The sequence below is a fragment of the Crocodylus siamensis genome, chromosome 1 (assembly GCF_052110815.1).
Source record: "Crocodylus siamensis isolate JL-2025a chromosome 1, ASM5211081v1, whole genome shotgun sequence".
NCBI lineage: Eukaryota > Metazoa > Chordata > Crocodylia > Crocodylidae > Crocodylus > Crocodylus siamensis.
Genome location: NC_143395.1, coordinates 222841752 through 222863583, shown reverse-complemented (window position 1 = coordinate 222863583; position 21832 = coordinate 222841752). Strand labels below are relative to the sequence as shown.

Genomic DNA, 21832 nt, shown 5'->3' with positions numbered 1-21832 from the left:
ATTTTGGCTAGATGCTTTTTCTTAATCCCACTGGCAGTCATTATAGGGACCCTGCGATTTATTGCATCATGCTACTTTTAACCACATAAAAATGCATACTTGTCTTTCTGAGAAGAACCTGGAATGAGTTATGACACTGCAGCTGACAGGGTATTGGAAACTCTTCAGTCTTGCTGTAATATACAGCACTGAAACCTTGTCCAAAACAGTATGTTCAAATGAGAAATTGTCCTATTTCCCCAAGGTCATTCCTACCTATGTAGAAAATAGTGGCATGTGTAGCTGACTCAGTGGTCTGCTGTTTTTCATGAGACATTGTAGAGAAGGACCACGCAAACCACACATCCAGCAGTTAAGGTAAGCAACTGATAACTGTGAAATGCACTTTCAAGTAAACAAATACATTGGTCGTGTTTTTAGCTGTGTAGAGTTCAGTATATTGTCTAAAAGACTGGATAATATTCTCCCGTATCTGCCTGGAAGAGTGTTTATAATTATAGCCAAAGGCATACTACAGATTTAACAGTAAAGGGGTCTATTACGGTATGGTGAAGCCAGGCCCAGTGGATTTGGGCGTAACTGTACTTGTACCCTAGTTAAAGCCTCAGACCAATAAGATAGTCCAGTGATGTAACAGCAACTGAGGCAGCAAGAAAGTGGTGAATCTGAATAGGTGTTAGGATTGTATATTTGTGGCACTGGGGGCATCAATGTTCTCATCCTCCTTCTCTACAGATATTGAGTATGATCCAGGTATCCCTTATCTAAATAAGCATCATGGGTAAGTTAATCCTTTTTTTTTCCCCAGCATTTGTATCCCATTTTAATAGATTTGAAGGCCAAAAGGGAACAGTGTGATTATCTAGTTGATCTATAGCACAAGGAAGGCCATACAATTTGCTTCTCATCCCCTTGTTATGTGTCTAAAGGTTGTGCTAGCCCTCTCAGCTGCAGGGTTGTACTGAGAGCTCATGCAAAGCTGATTGTCTTCTATGGCTTTCTGAATTCTTTCAGAAACATCATTTCCCAGGGCAGAGTCCTTGATCAGTTGCAATCTTCTACTTCTGTTGCAATTTTCTATTGCACCATGTTGTCAAATCTATTGTTTGCCCCTGTTCGGCCTATTAAAGAATTTCAGTGGGTTGTGGATAAAGAGCTTGCTTCTTCATTTTTTTTTCTTCATTATCATTGTATAATTGGCATGCAGTTTTTAGGGCAAGTGATTTTATTTTCATTCAGGTTACTGATAAAGTGTTTATAACAGGGCCAAGAACTGAACCGTGTGGGACCCAATTAAAATGTATCTGATCAATGATACGTCCTCATTTATTATTGTATTTCAAGACCTATCAGTTAACCCAAATTTAAACCATTTAATTTCTCACTGTCATGCCACCCCAATCTAAATATCTTACAGAAATCTCATAAAAATGATGTGGTTTGTTTTGACACAATCTAGCTACTTCAAATCATATTGATTAATAAACACTAAATTACTTTCCTGTAAGTCTCCAATTCCATAACTGCTGGCCTATTTTTTGCTCTAGGACTGCTTGTCAGAGTGATAGATCTGCATTAACTCACATCTTCCCATTTTAGCTTTTTTAACATTTGACATGGCGCTAGTTTTCTTTCTGTCTTCGGAAACTTCTCTTCTTTTCTACAACTTGTTAAAAATGGTCCAGAACTTTGCATAACTCCCTCTGGGTAGAACATTCCCTTGAGAACCAGTTCCATGGGCAGTTGATGGGCTTAGATGTGATGGGATGGAAGGGCATCCTTTTGTGAATAAAGCTGAGAACAAGCGTGAAGCTAGATGGTTTCTTTATATCCCACCCACAGTGGGTCCTGATTCCTCTGCTACTTCCGTGGAAAGATGTACAACACGTAGCCACTGAAAGAATGCTAAGATGGAGCTGCAAGTGCAAACCCCAAGTTCCCTCTACTCCATGTGGCAATAGGCTAAATAGTGCACGCTGTGGCTCTTAGCCATTAGTTTGTGTGGAAAGACAATCATTTCCATGTATTGGTCTCACTGTGACTGATGCAACTTAAATTTCTCACCTTCTGAAAGCTTGGTTTGATGTCTTTGTCTTTGTTTTCTGTAGTGGTTCCATTCAGTGAGCCTATAACAACGTGCCCTATGGCACAGAAAGGACCTAAATAATAGCCTTGTCACGTAACACACTCTGGAGCAGCTGAATTATGTAAGAAAATATTTCAGGGGTTTTAAAATTACCAGTGCATGAAATGGAAAGCACTACATTAAATGCTTGTAGCAGACAAGAATGAATGAGGTACTCCATTAAATTTTTCATCTCCTGAGTCTGCTTAGGCCTCAGGGCATCTTGGGCAATATAAATCTGAGCGCTTCCAAATGTGAACAAAATGGGTGAGAAGATAGTGAGATAAATAAGTTGTAAAAAAGGTAAAAAAAATCATGGAGAAAGTTTAATTGGAAAAGATGTGATTTTTGAATTTGCATCAGGCCTCATCAGACTCCTTGTGTACAGAGGCAACATGATTCATGCGTCCAGAAGGAACCATTTTAGCTCAGGACAAATTTAGAGCAAGGACAAATGCTGTTTAATGCAGCCTGTGTGACTAGAACAGGTGTAAAACGGGTTTTCTTTACAAATCCTAAAACTGCAAGTTAGAAGAAAAACGTCTTGGGTTATCAAGTCTATCCCCTGCTGCTGTAATAGGGGAGTAAGATCAGTGAGCAAAAACTGGAATTGCATCTTAGACATCAACAGATCTGTGCTGACTCACTCCAACCGAAGACTTGGCCCTTACTCCCTACAGCATTTTGGCTAGTTCTTAGTCCAAGCATGTCTTTGATGTCCCAAGTGATAGGGCTTCTAGCACTTTCCTTGGGAGACTGTTTGATAAGATAATACATCATGTGGCAAGGAAGATATATTAAGCTTTGTCTCTCTTTTTTTTCTTTTGCCTAGTCACTTACTCTTTCTTTAATTTTACCTTTGCAACCCTAATAATGCCCCAGCTGACAGTCTCTCACTGTCCTCTCTGCAGCCTTCAAGGATTCTAGCATTTAAGGTTGAGAGCAGTAAAAAGAAGATTCTTCAGCCATTCCAAAATCTATTGTTTTCATTTCATGGGGATAGTGGAAGAATACCGACTTCAGTTCTCCTGTAAATCTTTTAACTCTAGAGTGCTAAAATGGCTCTCTGATGCTGCAGGGGGTTGAATAGAATGGGATGAACACACAGAAGTCAGTTGAATCTGGAAAGTGAACAGCACAAAGCAGGGAAGCTGACTGTCGATGAGCGAGAGAGATAAACTGGACTCCCTAGCCGTGACTGAGTAGGCTCTTAGCAACGCCCCTGCTTTGACCCTCCTCATATGCAAGGAAAATCAAATCGATACAGCATTCTTCAAATCACCATGCTGCTGCTGCAGCAGCAGCAGGGCGTTGCAGCAGCCTCCATCTCCTCTTAAACTTACTGATGCTCTCAATTTGATGGTCCCTGGATCGCTAGACCTGCGCTGGTGCTGAGAAGGACCGATTGCGTCTTAAAAAGGATCCCTTGAGCTTCGATGTATAATCTTCACTGTATTAGCAGATATTAGGTAGGCAAATTGAAAGGACTTTGGGATTTACTGACAGACAGAACAATCCTCTGAAGCTCTTCTATAACCTCTTTGTTCCTGTGGTGAAGCTTCACTTGCAACTTTGTTTTAAATTATAATTTGATTGTTGCTTCTGTTCTGTTTTTTATAAGAGACTTGCTTTCCCCACCCCCAACTATCACACGTCTACACCCACCCATACCCTTTCTCCACCCGTACTTATTTTTGTTTTGGATTTTGGCAGTTCATCTGTGTAACATGTATGCTGAACTCTTTCCTCTCATTCTTTTATGCTGCTTTCCAACTGCATGATGAGAACCTTCTAAATTAATGATTTGTGTTTTTGCTCCAGACATGGCTAACAGAGGACCCAGCTATGGCTTAAGCCGAGAAGTGCAGGAAAAGATTGAACAGAAATATGACCCAGAATTAGAGACCAGGCTGGTGAACTGGATTATGACACAGTGCGGAGAAAAGATAGAGCAGCCACCTCCTGGAAGGCAACATTTTCAAAAATGGTTGATGGATGGAACAGTAAGTGTTGTTACCTTATTTCACATATTGCATTCACTCAATGTTCAGTGAATTATTGTACATTAACATCTGTCCCGTAATTTTCTGTTTTCATCTGGCTAAATTTGCTACAGCTCATTGCCAAGTAACTAATACACTGATATACTGATTTCCTTCTGATCAGGAAATGTTTCCATCTCAGACTGTTTCTTTTTCTGCCAGCATATTGGGATGGATATGAATATAACATAGACAAGATGACTCATTCCTGCACTATCATTTCTCATGCAGCTATACCAATTTGCTTTTTAAACGAAGCAGGTACTTTAAAAAAAATACATGTAGCGTTGAAGTATATTATATAAATATAGTATATCATATAATATATAATGTATATAGAAAGAAGAAACCTTGGTGTATTAGATTGTCATAATTGTCTTCTCTTTGGGAATAATTTTAAAACTCTTACATTGTATTCCATTGGTTTATTGAATAAACACAGATGCTGCTGTTTGCATTGTGCTGTAAGACTTTGGCTAATTAGCAAATCTTTGCCAAAGTGGTTTTAACAGTATTTCAATTGATTCTGTTTAATTTGCTTCACCTCAGGCGTGGAGCTTTTTTCTTCTGCTGTCAGTTCTTACATAACCTCTGACAAATGCAGGCCGAGATTTGTTTAGTCAGGCTATCGGGATCATTAAGTGAAAGCTTTAATAGGATTTTTATACACTTAAATTATTGCCAATTGTAGCTTTTTTCTCTCTCTCTCTCTCTCTCTCTTTTTTTTAATTAAAGAAATGATTTCCCCAAGAGATTCTACCCACGTCGGAGCTCTTGCTCGGTGTAATCCCCTACACAGAAATTACCTTCTAGTTTACTGATCTGGAACTAACTGTGTTTTAAATTCTGCTTCTATTTTTGTCTCTTAGTTGTTGTGCAAGTTAATAAACAGTTTACATCCAAAGGGAAAAGAGCCTATTCCAAAGATCTCTGAATCAAAAATGGCTTTCAAGCAGATGGAGCAGATATCACAGTTCTTAAAAGCTGCTGAAGTCTATGGAGTTAGAACAACAGATATTTTCCAGACAGTGGATTTGTGGGAAGGTAAAAAATAATTTTGGACCTAAGACTGTAGTCTTCACTGTACCCTGCTTTGATCTTCATTGTATTCTGCATTTTGTCTAGGGATAATTCTCTAATGTAATTATCTTTTTGCTTCTGTTTGCTTTACTCATTACCATGTTCTTCTGGAGGTGCATTATCTCCTCTAAGGGATTTATATTACCCCAAGGACAAAATGGAATCTTTTCAGACTAATGTGCTATCCAAAAGCCATTATTCTGACAAACCCACAGACCTAATAAAACTAATGTTCCCTTAAGTAATTATTTCCCAGCAAACTGCTACTAATAGTAAACAGGGTATGCTCTTTTTTAGTGACAAGCTTTTATTGTTGGTTTCAAATTAAATATTAGGCACAAACTGTAGCTACAAAACTGATTCCTTTAAAAAAAGAAGAAATCGCTACTCACAGGGAAATATACTTGAATTTTCTTCTTCTTATTCATCGTGACAACTTTAAAAGCAAAAATCAACACAGAAAAAGATGGGACTTTGGTTTCCATAGTTGTCAGCTCACCGTCTTTTCTCTTTGAAAAGATCACTATGGAAACATACAGATCAAAATTCAGAATGCATTCATGAGTTTGCAGTAGCTCAAATCTAGGTATGTTTGCTTCATTCCACACAGGAACCAGGAATGGTTTCTATTACTTGTCTTGAAGCTTTTCTTCTTTTTGTAAAGGTTGTTCATATTGCTTTGTCCTCTTGTGTTGTGGTCCATCCATTTCTAGACTTTCTATTCCATACAGAGCTTGTCTACACATGGCCCTTTTAAGCAGGATTAACCTAAAATCACCATTTTAAGGGCACATTAAGGGTGCATGTTCACATGTATACACCCTTAATGTGCCTTAAAAATGGTGATTTTAGGCTAATCCTGCCTAAATTTGATATTTGCTTAAAGTAAGTACCAAATTTAAGCTGGCATAGCTAAATCTCATTAGCCCGTGTTTAGACTTCTAATGCACATTAACTCTGTGCATCAATTAATGCACACCCATTAATGTGCATTAGCATGGCTACACATGGGGTAATGCGATTTAGATATACCAGCTCAAATTTAATACACATTAACATGTCTACATGTAGATATGTGCCTAAATTGCTTTAATATGCCTTAACCAAAGTTGCATTAAGTTTAGATGCATATAACTACATGTGTAGACACACCCACAATGTTGCTAAGTACAGACTGTCAAAAAGCCTGAGGCTAAATTGATTCAATCTTTGTGGGTTAGTTTAAACTGCAGAGATTGAACTGATAAGCAAGTGAATGGTCATTCACTTTTGATTTTGAAAATGCAGCCACATGCCTGCAGTGGCTCAGGCCAGAAGCCAACGGGTGCTAGACCATGCTTTCCTGCTCAGCTGTAACACACAGCTTGGGCCAAGGCTAGCCTGCTCACCCTGTGTGTGTTGGGGGGTGGGGTTTGCTGGGGATGTGCAAAGCAACCTGGGATGCTGGCAGGGCTGTGAGTTAACTTGAATATGGAGGGGATCTGGGACAGAAATTTTAATAAACCGATTTAACCTAAATCAGTTAAATCTGATACTACATCCATCCAGGTTTATCTTAAATTGGTTCTGGCCATCTGAAAGCAGCTTATGTGCACCAAATTTCTGTTGTGTTACAGACTTTAACTAGTTTCTGATCACTTATACTGGTTTATGTGTAATTTTTGTCCTTAACCTGTGTGTTCTGGGGTATTTCTCTGCAAAGTGATACTGGAGCACTGTGCAAGGACTCAGAAGAAATGGACTCAGGCTTACTGAAAGTAGGAATTAACTAAAATGATTTGGAAAGGTGGAGTGTAACAGGGTGGATGAAAAGGGTGAAATGCAGAGAAACAAAACAATGGGTAGAGGAGACTGTTGGAGAGTTTAGTCAATTTGGTAATAGCTGTGGTGTTGCATGGAGGAAAGGAAGATGGATCTGCTTGAGACACTGTTAAGTAGGAAACAGGCTTCCTCAGCTATACAAAGGCAGTTGAGTATGAGGGTGGATGGCTTAGACAGATGCTGTCTTGCCTACATAATAAAATTTTGATGATTCATGAACCTCTTCTAGATGCACATGCACTGAAAATGCTGGCTGGATCTCATTTACCTGGGCAGACTGGGGCATTATGGCAGGGTTGTTTCCTCTTCCAGGATTTTGTCTAATCTACTCTAAGTAGTCTTCCACTTCTTGTGGGGGTGAGCATGGGGTAGCAGAAATCCACTCATCTAATAACCTATTCAAGAGGCAGATGATTGTCTCCCATTCACTTTCTGGGGTATTAATTCCTTTTAGGTACTGTTTGGTATAGCCTTTGATTCTTGGACTAGTTCAGCATCATGCAAATAAACTTACAAATCCTGGTTCTTCCTTTAAAAAAAAAAACGAAAGAAATGAAGGAAAAATGCTCATATCTTTTCCTTTTCTCTCATTGCTCTGTTGAGCAATCCTGACAGTAAATGGGGTGCCAAGCATTCACACAAGGTGTCACACAAGTGTTCCTCACACTGTTGTCCCAGCTCGGTCCAGCTTTCCACAGCCAGAGCATCTCCATTCTGAGATGATGCAGCAACTGTTAATCCTGTTTTGGTTCATGCCCCGCTTATTCTCTCACTGCAGCAGTACCACTGCTGTGGCAATGCTGAGGCATTTCAGTTTGGGTAAGAGTGAATTAAAATGCTGTAAGAGGACAGCTAAGGTGGATATGGGGATGAGTTGAGCATTCACTTTGTATTGATATATCTTTAGTTTAACTAATTCCCAGGTTGTCCTCTGCTGTGGGAAAGGAGCCCTGGAAGAATGAATTCCAGCATCCATTGTTGGAAGGGAAGCAGCTATGCTACTTTTAAGTCCTCTCCCCCAGAGCAGCCTTTCTCTTTGGGACTGATTTCCCAGGTCCTCCTCCTCTCTGAGGCAGATATCCAGCACCTTCTGGATAGCTTTGCCTCAAGCAAAATGGACTTTTTTCTGCAGCTGCTTATATGGACAGCTCCAAGATTATCCCCCCCCTACAATTGATTCAACCCAGCTCTTCTGCTATGTTATGCAGTTCTGTATGTACTAGTATCTACTAACACATGGGTGTTTGGCGTTTGGATAAAATGACAGCAGGGGCCTAGAATTAGAGTGCCCCATGTTTCAGTCTTTGCAAGAAACGCTGGGGGCGGAAGAAAATTGTATGAGGTTTTGTTGTACATTAGCGTGGTTTAGTGTCTGAGAGAGAGTATTAACTACCATTTTCTGAGTCTCCAAGTCATGAGCAGAGGTTGGTTTTGAAGATGGGCATAAAGTTCAAAATGGCTGGTATTACAGTTTTCCTTTTCCCAGTGTAAAGCTTATCAGTACAATTATGGTCATCCTATTTGGCTGACTGACAAGAAATTTCTCCACCTCCGTTTGTGATGTAGTCTTCCTTTGCTCTACTGTATCTCTTAAAACCCCTGTCTTTTGTGGAGAAGGGGTTAAGCACAAGAGGTTTCCACACAGAACCAGAATTCACATGGCCAACAGTGTTCTTCAGACTTCTCCTATTTATCGGGGAGGCAGTTCAGAGCCCGAACTTGGCTGCTCCTTTGTTTCATCGTGTGACAATCCTTTTCCACTCTCTGTCTCTCCTTTGTGCCTTCTCCCACTTCCCCAGAGCTAGTGAAAGCAGAGCTTTGGCGGCAGCCTGCTGGAGCTGGATGTGATGTGTTGGGGAAGAAGACAGATGGCTCAATCAGGTTGATCCTGTCATTTGGCCACCAATTCCTGCTATTTAAATGTGTCATCTTTGTTTTCAGTTAAAATGCTTTTTCCCATCCTGCCTTATCACAGCCAGCTTCTGTCTCCTTGCTCCATGGGGTGCCTCAGAGGGGCAACACTATACACTGCATCTGCTATAGCATATGGTACATCTGCTACTCCAGGGGGCCTAGAATGCCACAACCTCAAGCTGTACTCTGGGGGGCGGGGGGTGGATATATGAAATGTCAGGCTCTCTAACTGCCCTGCTGAAAGCAAAGAGCAAAGCTGCTGCAGCTTGTTTTAATGGACACAGTAAAGAAAAGGAGGTCACCAGCTGGCAATTATTTTATAAGGAAACAACCCCTACCAATAAGATACCTGCAAACTTTAGTTCGTGGCATTATGTTGACACTTGGAAGATGCTGGATGTGTTGCACTTGGTGGTTGTGTTCATTGCAAACAGTTGTGTGCTTTCAGGTGTGGGTGAATCGTGCCTCTTAACTTACTCAGCAGTTTGTTAGAAAAATGCCAAATATAACACTTCAGGCTTGATTTCCATCCACACAATCTGGATTGCAACAGTTCATTTGGAAAAGTTTTTTGGAGAGTAAAGTATTTTCTGTTGTCTGTTTAACACCATCGTGTGTTTAACATCATGCATATTTTTAACTTAGATTAACCCTTGTTTTTCCCATTTTGAAGAACAGACGGTCAAAGAAAGACCAGATCAAGCCCAGAATAATAGCTTAGGAAAGGGGAGATGCGGGAGAAACTGGGATGGACCAGCAATAAGACATGGACAGATGCATGTATGCCTCATTGTAGTCTACATCTGTTTTGTAGACCAATGGAAATTATATCCATTTTTTACTCCATTTTTCCCTACTTTATTCCCTACAAGTAAACATGGAAAAGGAAAGGGAGGTGCAACCAATATATTCTTCCTTTTATTTCTTTTTTTTATTTGAGGAAGGGGAATGAACTAGGAAAAATGAAGAACAAGGAAAATGTTTGTTAGCTTGTTTGTTGGTATTATGTTTGGAAAAAATGGTTTAATGAAAAGCTTTCAGGCAACTGAACTGCTGATCTCTACTGGGGGGTGGGGGTGGAACACACTTGTATTTGAGTGTGTGGGTAATGCCTGAACTCGTAGAAATCTGGCTGGTAGTACACAAGAAATAGGTTGTTCCAAATATGGTGGGGGGCAGCATGGTAGAAAGTATAAATATAACATAGTGACTAACAGGAAGTGTAAGGTGAGAAGATGAATAAAGACAGTGAAGAAGAAGATAGATGCTGAATGAAAGCAAGTGTATAGATGACATGAGACGATAGTTACGGAATTCAAGAAGTTCAAATGTATTGCCATATAGGACACCAATTTAGTGAACTGGGGAGTTATTGTATGGGTGTGTAAGAAAGGGCTGGTGTGAATTAACTGCCTTGTAACTCCTAAAGGGCTAGATTATGCTCTATTTGGATTTTGTAGAAACTCATATACAAGTAGCGCTGGAAGTTCAACTCCTGCTTGAAGCAAGAAAAGCCACAGCATTCTTGGTGACAGACAGACCCTTGATGCAGTCTAGTCTGAGAGGGGTCTCAAGCCCAGGAGCAAGCCTGTCTCTGAGCTAGTGTCTAGGCCCTAAATATTCAGTTTTTTATTAGATTTATTTGCCATTTTCCTCAAAAAGGCTCAGGGCAGTTTACGATAAAAGACAAAACAATCTACCAAATAGGAAGGAACAACAGACATCCCAAACAACAGGCCAGAGCTTTAAAATTCCTCCACCTACACATGCCCATTTCCCTGCCTATCATTCAGAAAGCAAACTCTTCTGCTCATCCCACCTGTGCTTCCTAACCCCCATTTGCTCTGTGTTGCTGTGGTCCAGGCACTAATTTCTTAGAACGCTTTGCATGATGAAAGTGATGTCTAATGCTTCTGATTGCTCTGCACTTTGTTTTTTCAAGTGAAATTTGCCCACTGAATTTGGACGTCACAGGCATATCCCCACAAACACACACACAGTTTGTGGCACCGCAGACCTGTCTGCAGCACTGCAACCTGCATGCACCATACATACAGGCATTCACCGCACTGCTAATTTGTAGTGTTGTGGGTTTTTTTGATGCTGGGAGATCCCGGTGTAAAAAAAGCCTGCTCCAGGAGGAAAAAAAAAAAAAGCAGGTTGGCACACATGGTGGCAGCATGCGCCACCCAAAATCACAGCCCAGTTGGCCAGAGGCATGCTCCTGCTGCTGGCTAGGATCTGTATGTCTGGATCACCACTGCTGGAGCCCCAGGAGGCCCCCAGAACCCCAAGTAAGGCTGCTGGGGCCATCCCAGGTGTTGGCTCCAGCTTCCCCTACTCCACCTGGGGCAACTTGCTGTTGCACTAGAGTGCACGTGCAGGAGTATTCATCAGGGACAACTATGTGCTGCTGCTAGTTGTCCCTGGGGAACGCATGTTCCTGCCCATGGGGATGTGCCCCACATGTACTTGTTTCTCTTCTAGGTGATCTTACAGAAGTTTAGCAAGCAGCATGGAAAGCCTGGAAATATAAAGATGGGACTAGGAACTAGGTATTTTGGAATTCTAATTGCAAACAGCCCCTTCTTTTGTGACCTTCAGCAAGTCAGGGTTTGTCTACACTACAAGCTGCAGCGGCCATACATTTGCTGGCAGAGTGATGGCAGTAGAACCTTCTAGTGGGAAGACATAGGACATTTTCTGTCAACTTGGCTACGGTCTGTCTCCCTCAGTAACAAAAATCAAGCTGACAAAAGGTGCCTTCTGTTGAGGTAGCTGAGTCAAGGCAGAGGGAGTCTACTTTAGCAAAGGAAGTGATCTTGTCTCGTCTCTTGCTGCTACAGCTAGATCTTCAGACTAAGCCTATAAATGGATGAAAATACCGATCTGCTTCCTAGGATAGTTCAGGGAATTAATTTCATTGTCAGGTGGGAAGCTCTATGAATGCACAGTAACACTGGGAAAACAGTACTTCTGCCATGCAATTTGGCTACGGACAATAAACGTTTTTAAAATTAATTTTACTGTCTTGCTTTCTAGGGAAGGACATGGCTGCAGTACAGAGAACCTTAATGGCTTTAGGCAGCCTGGCTGTCACCAAGGATGATGAATGTTACAAAGGAGATCCTTCTTGGTTTCACAGGTGAAGTGCTCAGCAAAGCCTCGCAGAGATAACTGCCCTGGGTCTGCCTTTAATTACAGAGTGGGTTTTATTAAATGAGTTGGGAATGAGGAATATTTCCAAAATATCCTTGTAATCGAGAGGAATCCAAACTCTTAGCAGATATCTAGTTGGTCTAATAAAGGATATTTGCAAAAAAAAAAATTATTTTGCAAATATCTAGTTGGTCTAATAGAGGATACCACCTCTGCTACAGGTTTTGATTCCTTTTGCCTCTAAACCAATATGGCTACAACCTGGATACCTTGTAATCGAGAGGTTTTCTGCTAAGGGAAGAATGTCATGTAGAAAAGTGAAGGCCAGCATCAGAGAGACAACTGGCACCATTAGCTCTTCAACCGTTCCAAATGGATTAGTGTCCCCTGTTGGGACCAAACACTTAATGCCCACTCACCATGACTCAGCTGTCTAGAATGGCGCACAGTGCATCTGAGTAGATGGAGTGAAGGAATCCTTCCCCAAATTGTACAGCAGCCCTGAAGCCATGCTGTGGGCACTTGGTTGCAATCCTTGATAATGGCCAAAGCTAATGCTAACTCTGGATCTGTGCCCCTAATTCTTGATCCTCTCCCAGGCAGCCCACTCAAATAATTCTGTTGTAGGGCTGTGTGTGGGGACAGGAGAAGAGTTTTGAAGAAACCTTCCAGAGAGCGCTGATTTGTGTATTCAGGAAGAAGGTAGGACAAGGTGGCATCTAACTGGTTCAGAGAGGCCTGAGCTTCCATAAGCAGCAGCCTACTTTGTCAGAGGTTATATGCTATATTTAAAGGGGCTTGCATGAATATTGGTCCTTTAAGAGGCTTGTTTCAAAGTACCCATGTTGGTTGGCAAGAACTGGCTGCAGGTAGTTGGTCAGGAACATTTGGCTGGTGTATGTTAGAGTTGGCTCCTAGTTGCATCCCTCTCCTTTTAGTTTGTTTATTTCATCATCCAAATGAAAGCTGGCTGTCTTCTCTACTGAACGTACATTCAACACAGGGCTCTCAAAGTCTGTCCTTGTAGCATGGCCATATCACCAGAAGCAGGGCCCACTCTGACCACAGAGGAGGAAGCAGGACTTGGCTTTTACAAGTTCACGAACATTTTCCTGGCATCATCCTCTTTTAAGGGACAGAAACAAGACTTGAGATATTCAGGTCCCTCCACTGTTGACACTAGCCCATTGAGTGTCTTCAGCTACTCCCCTCAACCCTCTAGTAAGAAGAAAGGAACTAGGGCTGTACAAAGCTTTGGCCTCTGATTCAATTTGGCCTGATTTGATGGCTGAATCTCTGAATCTGAATCAAATCAGAGGACCTTTTAATTTCTCTGAATCGAAATGGAACCCTCCAAATCGATTCAAAGAGATTCGGAAAGATTCGGAGATGCAGACATAGGCACAGCTTTAAATGTTTTTTCTATATACCTCCAGGCATTTAGTGAATGCTGAGATGCTGGGGCACATGGAGTGTCATACGGGAGCACAGGCTCCCCAGCGTGCTCATCAGCAGACCCGGAAGTGGACCAGAAGCACTTCTGTTCCACTTCTGGGTCTGCTGGGAAGTGCACTAGGGCCCCCTCCTTGCCCCCCAACAGGCTGAGTAACTGGTGCTTCCTGGGTCTTGGGGGTGGAGGGGAACGGGTGCACCGGGGGTCCCCCCGATGGCTGATTCCCAAACTGGGGCGGGGGAGGGGTGGCAGATCCGGAAGTGGACCAGAAGTACTTCCAGTCCACTTCTGCTCCAGCATTACAGTGTTCACAAGCTGCGCTGGTACCTCAAGGTATGTGGAAAAAACATGTAAAGCTGTGTCTATGTCCAAATCACTAATTCTCTGAATCAGCATCAAATCTTCAGGTTTGGATTCAGCCAAATTGAATCAGGGACAGTGACCCCTGATTTGGAATTGAATAGGGCCTGCTTTGCACACCCCTAAAAGGGGGAACAAAGGATTGCAGGCCATGGTTCTTGGAGCTTTGGAGAGGGGTAAGAGAGGTGGTCCATTTTACTTCTGTATCGCTTATGTGCTAAGAACCCACTTTTTTCTCCCAGTAAAGAGAAGGCCCGAGTCTTTGGTCTGTTTAACTTAAAGAAGATTTTAAAAATATTCATCATTATGTCCTGCATTAATTTTGTGCCCTGAAATAATACTTGTCTGAAGAGTTTTCTCTCAAAACAAAATTATTAATTTGACTTAAAGCTTCAGGCAGGCAATCTGAGGGGAAAATGAAGATGATAAAAAAGTAATCTTTTTGCTGTTATTTCCCTTAAATGCTGTGGTCATATGGTCATAAGAGGGCTTTTTCCACTTTGTTATATAAATGAAATGGGCAGCGGAGACTTGTGCTTGATATTTCTTTCTTTAGCTGAATATCTCCATGAGGTTCAGCAAAAGCAGAAGACTGTTGAAGACCTTATCTGTATTAAACATGTAACTGATTTAACTAAACATTAGGTGGGGGGGCTTGATTTTTAGGTGAATAAGCACAGACCACTGAGTGGGCCCTCTGACAATGAGTGAATTGATTTAAGATGGTCTGTGCAGAGACTATTATTTTAATTTTAATTTAAACTCTTACAAGCTTTAATATAGAGACTAAACTCATGACACTGGGACCAAAATAATCTCAAAGGTTTTTGAACAGTATAAAGTCCTGCATGGAAATGCTGTGTTTGGTTTAAAAGCTTAGTAAAGCTTTCACTCAGTAATCCTTAGATTGATTCCTACATGACTTCAGCTAGATTGAAAGGATCCTGCATTAAATGGAAGGATATCTGTCTAGGGATACGCTCCAGTTTAAAACCCCGTTTAAACTAAACCAGTGTAACCTTGTTGTGTAAACACTTTCTTAGACATTATTCAGGAATGATTTCCCTCTCACTTACATAAATATGCAATTCCTTAGAAGTCATGTGATCCAATTCTTCATTGCTTTGCAATTTTATAATCATTAATGCTGCTGAAAAAATGCTACTGATGTAGCATGTTACTCTCAATTGCAGTAGAGTCCAGTGCCTCTGCATGTCACTGTATAGCAATGTTGCTATGGTGCTGTGCTTTAGTACTTCTCTTTGGAAGTACTAAAGCATGGTGTACTATGGATAGTTACTACGCCATGCGTGCAGCCATGGTTAGATTTCAGCACTACATTGCCATAGCAGCATGCTATACTGCAGGAGCTCATTGCTATGGCAACATAGCTGCCAATCACATGTAGACCCATGTGAGTGCTATGTCGCCATAGAGCAAAGTGTAGACATGCCCACAAAGTAGAAAATTGGGCATAAAAACTTGAACCCGACCTTAAAAGGAAAGTCAGGCCCTCCTGTATTCCTCATTTTTTACTCAAGCTCTGTCCTATTACTCTGCATAGAAAAACAGTAGCAGCTCCTGTTATCAATGAGACTAAAAAGAGCTTAACACATTATAGTGTGTATTATAGCAAGGATAATGTTGAACAATGCCAACTATAGCTGTACTCGTCCAGTATTAACAAACCCAGAATTTCCTTTGGGTTTCTTTTTTCAATGACAGTTTTGTCTCTCTTTAATTAGACTTCAACTTATTTTTAGCCAAGGAGCAAGTTAACCCTAAAATGATAGGGAAAAAGAAAGTGGGACTAGTTTCTGAGGTTTTCGTTAAAACAAGGAGAGGATTATTTTACTGTGCCTGAATAAAGCAGTGAATTTGCTTATAAAAATAGTAAAGAAAAGTCCTCTGTTGCTAGTGTTCTAGATGAATTGCTTGCTTTAGGGTGCTTAAAAATAGTTTTTCAAAAGGGAAAATATGGCTGCTTCTTTTCCAATAATTTTAGACCCTCCCAGTCTGTGTTTTGTCTGCTGTTGATTAAGAGTCTATCACAGTGCAGAAATACCCAAGCCAGCTCTGAATGAGATGTTCAGGTACTGAAGTTGTGCAGCTGTTTTAGCTGTAGAGCAGGAAGCAGGACTACTTACCCTAGCAAAGCACCGTGTTGGCGTGGTTGTACTGCTTTCCATACCTGAGCTACTTGTTCATCAACCAGGGTGCAGCTCATCGCCTCACAAACCTGAATGAATTAAAATTACCCACTTGTTTTGAAAAACTGCAGGCCATAGATACCCTCCACCTTTTTTGGGCAACCTGGTTATCGGAGGAATTGGGGATCCTTACTGCAATGTGTTAAGCACTCTGAGCCTAATCCAGTGAAACAGCATTTACATGCTTTGCTGGACTGGAGCCAGAGAGCTCAGCATCTTAAAGGATAAAGCCCTTAGAGAGGCCTGGAAAGATGAATTTTAATCCCTGTAGTATCTGAATGTAGGATTTAAATATGATAGCAGGGAGGAAGGGGGTGAAAAGTTAAAGTAGGAAGGAACATTGCAAGGTGACCTCACCTGCTGAGAATATTGAAGTGGGGAAGCAGGGAGGTGTCATTCCCTGGTGGAAAAAGTACTGCTGCAACCCTGCTGGTTTTTGTGCTCTTCTTTGGCTGTATGTTGACAAACATCTTCCCAAGCAGGTAGAAAATTTTGAGTCTTTTAAAATTGTTAAGTGCTTTCCCCCTGCCCCCTAAATGTACACAGATGAAAAATCCAAGATGTATATGTATATGTATATATAAATAAATAAAATAACTCCCAGCTGGGTTGTTCACAGCAAAGGCCAAGCTTCTGACAGGAGCTATGAAAATCTCCTCTTGGGTTTTTCTGGAGAAAGGGGCGGCACCTTTGAACAACATTGAAATATTCTCCAGAGGTTTGGGGCCAGGAACAAAAAAGAGGCAAGAATTGCCATTATATTTCATTAAGAGACAAAGAACCAGCACTATTACAATGGCAAAGATATGGTTTAGTTGTCAGAGTAGTGAACAGGTGATGGAGAGTTAAAGGTTTCACATCTGGAACAGCTGTTAAGTCATTAGGTGACACTGGGCAAGTCAATTGTCTGTTACAGCTGCTCTTTTTCTCCAAATAAATCTAATTTTTACGTTCTGAGTAAAATGGCTATTCTTGCTTCTATCATTTAGTCATTTGAGTTAATCCCAGTTTCCACCCCTACTATAGCTTGATACTAAGTTGGGGGGTACCTTTTAAAAAAAAAAAAAATCAGATCATTGATCCTACCTTGCAGCAGGATACTTTCTAGTTGCTTATGAAAGCCATAGCCTTGTACAGATTAGCCTCACTGGAGTGCACATCTATCACACTTGAAATATTTTACTTGTGAGAATTTTGTTGGCGTCTTAATGATAAAAGGCTTGGGGACTCTGGATGTGGGGCACAATGAAGGTTGCATGCACTTGGTTGTCACATTTCGAACAACAGAAAAATAATCAGATTGCTGGAATTGTCCACCTCCTGCCAGGATGATGAAATAAAGTATGACAGTGCAGAGGGAACATTTGTAACACAGGTCAGAGCCCTGCAGGCTTTTATGATTATCTGGGCTTAATCAGACTGTGATTGTGTTTTACTTTTACATCTGGACAGGAAAGCGCAGCAGAACCGGCGGGGATTTTCAGAAGAGCAGCTTCGTCAGGGACAGAACGTAATAGGACTTCAAATGGGTAGCAACAAAGGAGCATCACAATCTGGCATGACGGGCTATGGAATGCCACGGCAGATCATATGAATGGATCTCTGTAGAGAAAACTTGCATTCTGCAGCATGGTCTGATTAGAAAAACCTAGCTAGTTCCCTTTCAGCCTCAAACCTGATTTTCTTTCTTTTTTTTTTAAATAATTAGTGCTCTTTAAGATTTTTTTTTTTTTCTTTTTTGCAGCTGCAATTTTTTCTCAGATAAGAACGTGGATCTGTGTGGTGTTGGGTCCCAGTTCAAACTGTGCACTGCTGCCATCTGCTTTTCACTTCCAAACTATGCAAAGACTATTTTTCTGTATTTATTTATTTGCAAACTGTTACCTTCTGTATTACAAAGCTCTAGCTCTCAACAAGTAACCTCGTCCTTCTATTCAGTTATGATATTGTTAAAATAAAGCTAAATTAAAAAAAACCCTCCATTTAGAGTGATTCTTCAAAGGGGAAAAACCCATGAGAATTACCAGTACAGGGCAGCTTGTTGAATATCAGTTTGGTGTTATACTCTGTAAAACTGTGTCATTTCAAAGCCTCAGTTTTCCTAGCATGCTAATCATCATGATGTTGTTAGTTGTTTATTGTAGCTTTTGCACAATGACATAATCCTAAATGTTTTTGTAGCAGAAAAGGAAAAAATTATTCTCTGAATCTGACTTATGTTAGATGTGTCAGTGTTAGCATCTCAGACCTGATGAGACCTAGTTCAGAATTTGGATTTGATTTAGGTAAACATCACAGTGTTCAAAGGACTTCTGGGTTTAAAGAAGAAACAAAACTTCCTGAGACTTTACAAACCTGGGTTGCTAGTGTGATGAAATCAGGCTTTGTCTTGAGATTTTTGGGTACTTCTATTGATCAGAATCTGGAAATCCAAAACGTGTTTAAAATATGAGGAGAGAAATAAGAAGTGACCTGAACACTTCCATTCCAATTAAACTGTCTTTAGTTTGACTCAGTAATCTATATGCATTTGTAAATTTGCCTGGTAACATATTTTAGTTCCATTCTTTTGGTAGCCAATAGGAGGTAGTGGAGGACCTCAGATAAGTTGCTGGCACTAGATTTCCTGAACCAAGAGTCTATCCATAGCAACTTATAGGATTATAACAAGTATCATTGCCATTCTAGTTTCTGGGTAGATATAGTGGTGGCTACAAAGCATTTTGCTCATAGAAATCACAGAATGGCCATATGATCTTTCAGTTCATTTGTTTGCATTCTTCTTCTTTGGGCCATGTCAACCATATCCAGCCACTTTTTGTACAAAGTATAAGAAGAAACATGTGGTTCATGGGCACCTGGTGCCTCCTGAGTCGGGGGGGCACTTGCCCCCCAGAGGCCAGTGAGAAAGTGGGGGGCAGTCGCCGCATAGCCGATCAGGCTGATCAGGGGGCAGGTCCCCCCACGGCTGATCATGCCGCCCTGGAAGTGCCAGGGGTATGCCCAGAAGTCTAGTGGCACTTCTTCTAGTACCCCCACTCCCCGGCCAGCACTCTCAGGGGGGGCACCAGCACTCCCGCCTGCCTATCGCCTAAGCAGGGAATGCTGGTTGTCAGGTGGTGCACCAGCACTCTCAGGGTGCATGTGACTTTTCCCTTGCAGGCTGGCAGAGTTTCAGACTGCAGTGGGTTGCCTGCCTGCCCCCATACCTCACATATACACCCTGTGTCCCCCACACTGGGGTTGGAGACCTGGGGGTTGGGGGCAGCAGGTGGGGAGTGAGGGGCACTGGGTTGGGACTGGCCATTGAGGTTTACAAATGGGTCTTGCTTGGTGCAAAGAAGTTGACAACCACCGGACTAGATAACCTCCTGAGGTCCTTTCCAATCATTGGTAACTGTTGCCTTCTGAGTCAGAGGGCACTTGCTCCCCCCCCCCCGTGGACAATCAGTGCCCTGGGGGGTGGGGCCATGGTTAATCTAGCAGACTTTGGGGGGGGGAGGGGGAAGGGGGAGTCTCTTGCAGCCAATCCTGCTGACCCACAAGTGGCAGTGGCGCGCCACAGGCACATCCAGGCATGCTGCTGGCACTGTCGGCCATGGGGGAATTGCTTCTCCTGGCGCCCCCAATCATGGATTTCTGAAAGATCTATCCTGTATGTTCAGTTAGTTTCTTTTTGATAGCTGGAAAACTAAACATTTCTGCCACATGTAGGATGTAGTGCCATTGTCTGATGTCAAGCTCTTGCAGGAGTTTGCTTACTGATTGACCAGCTCTCTATCTTTTTTCCTACAACTACAGCAGGTGCTTCATAGAAACTGCAAGTGTACAGTGTGGTATCCTCTATGAAGCACTTCTCTACCAAGGTTGTTTTCCTAATATGGCAGCCAGTGTGTGTAAGCTAATCTAAAGCCAATATTTTCCCCAGAAGCATAGTAATGGATTGGAATGAAATTCTCTTGTTTACATCATGGCTACAGTTATCGAATGCCCACAATCTGAATTGTTCTATGGGGCTATTGTGATCTGAGTTCTCTTTCATTCATCCCTAATGATGCAGCTAACAAACACCAGTAAACAGAATTCTTGCCATGATATGAGGACCCCTACGTGGTAGGTAAAAAAAATAATTTCATTTTGAGAATGGGGAAACAAGCTTGGGTGTGGCCAAGTAAGGGAGGGTATGATTCCACAGGGTCAATCGTCATACTGGGCTCTAAGTCTAAAGGAAATAGCTCTTGCCCTGTTATATTATGCCAGGCTCTTCAACTCTCTGTATATTAGTTTTCCTCAACTGCAAAGAAGGGAGGTATCAGTCCTCTGTTTCCCTGTTAGGCAGTTTACAACTAGCCTGCTATGTGCTCAAGTGCTATATTATTCTTTATTTTAATATGATGGTGTAAGCATGATGCTGTAGCTCTATTGGTTCAGAAATTATGCAAGAGGCAAGGATTTCTTAGCATGGTACTTTTTATTGGAGCAACTATGTTGTTGGGATAAAGTTGAACAAACTTTCAAATACAAGACATTTTTTCATCAGGTCTCTGATCACAGGAAGTCAGACACAGCATAGTGAAAAACCACTATATGATATGATATCTAAAGGCCCTATTGTGATGGAAAGTGTGTGTGTGTGCACGCGCCTGCATTCATGTGCATGTGGGCAATATGAATGTGAGCTGTAAACATAAGAACTGAGCCTGGGCTCAACTCATTTATAATGACAAAGGAAAGGAAATGCAATAAACTGAAATTCAATATAAAGTTCAGGCATCTCAATTAAACTAGAGCTTAAGGCCTATTAAGATAATATAACATGACATGCTTTAAATAACAAATAATGAGGGTGAACAACAAAACAGGACTCTGCTTATTGGTAAATTTGCCTCTAGTCTCCCTGTGTCGCATGTGTATGATTAATATCACCCACTCATAGTCAGGAAGTGAGGAAAACATGCTGTTCACAATAACAGAAGCCCTGTCGGGCCTTCATTTTGGTGTGTGTTCCTTGTTTCGGGGTGTTTTCGCTGTAGTCCAAATCAAATTACTTCATGTTGGTTACTACCGTCTTAAACTGCAACAGGGCCAGCAGCAGGGAAAGACGGAGATGATCCTTGTCAATAAACTTGGTACATCTACACGAGATGCTGGCTGTGCAGTAGCCAAAAAATCCTGCACAGTAGTGTGTCACAGCACCAACAATGTTAATATGCTACTGTGCAGTATTATTTGGCTACTAAATAGTAGCATCACTTAAAAGGTGTTTGCCAGCACTACTGTGAAGTAACTGCAGTAGCATCTCACGTAAATGTGCCCAATATGGAAAACTGTTATATCAGGATTTTATTCCATTCTCTGCAGCTGACTCCCTTTGATGATACCCTTGTTTAATTTTCCTGTCTCTGTTTCCCTGTATGACAATGAGGAGAGGACTTATCTTACTGGGGTTGCTTTCTTTTTAAACTCTAGGAGCAGCTCAGATATTTGGCTGATGAACATCAGGCAATTCCTCTTAAATTGCAGGAGCTAAGATGAGGTGCAGTTCAGCTTGCAGGAATTCTTCCATATGGGTTAGCATCTCTAATGTGGAAGATGACCCAGGTCATTCTTTAAGGAATTGCATGGTAGAGCCCAGGAGATGGAAACACAAACCATCTTGTGTGTGTGT

At 41.6% G+C, this 21832-nt stretch overlaps 1 protein-coding gene across 2 annotated transcripts; it reads left to right on the top strand.

Annotated features, from left to right (window-relative positions):
• Positions 1-3160: 3160 nt before the first annotated feature.
• Positions 3161-18096, top strand: TAGLN3 (transgelin 3). Of its 2 annotated transcripts, none has more exons than XM_090031598.1 (5): positions 3161-3594; positions 3947-4128; positions 5037-5211; positions 12025-12127; positions 17617-18096. In XM_090031598.1, the coding sequence occupies exons 2-5, from the start codon at positions 3949-3951 to the stop codon at positions 17756-17758; spliced, it is 600 nt and encodes a 199-aa protein (XP_089887724.1). In that variant the 5' UTR covers positions 3161-3594; positions 3947-3948; the 3' UTR covers positions 17759-18096. The 2 variants fall into 2 exon arrangements, with proteins under 2 accessions (XP_089887724.1, XP_089887725.1); XM_090031599.1 differs by lacking the exon at positions 3161-3594 and adding an exon at positions 3782-3854.
• Positions 18097-21832: the final 3736 nt, after the last annotated feature.

Excerpts from the sequence above, each read along its gene's own strand:
- TAGLN3 (XM_090031598.1), top strand. The coding sequence starts at position 3,949 with ATGGCTAACAGAGGACCCAGCTATGGCTTAAGCCGAGAAGTGCAGGAA. Across the intron at positions 4,129-5,036 it reads AATGGTTGATGGATGGAACA|TTGTTGTGCAAGTTAATAAA; the intron begins GTAAGTGTTGTT and ends TTTGTCTCTTAG. Across the intron at positions 5,212-12,024 it reads GACAGTGGATTTGTGGGAAG|GGAAGGACATGGCTGCAGTA; the intron begins GTAAAAAATAAT and ends CTTGCTTTCTAG.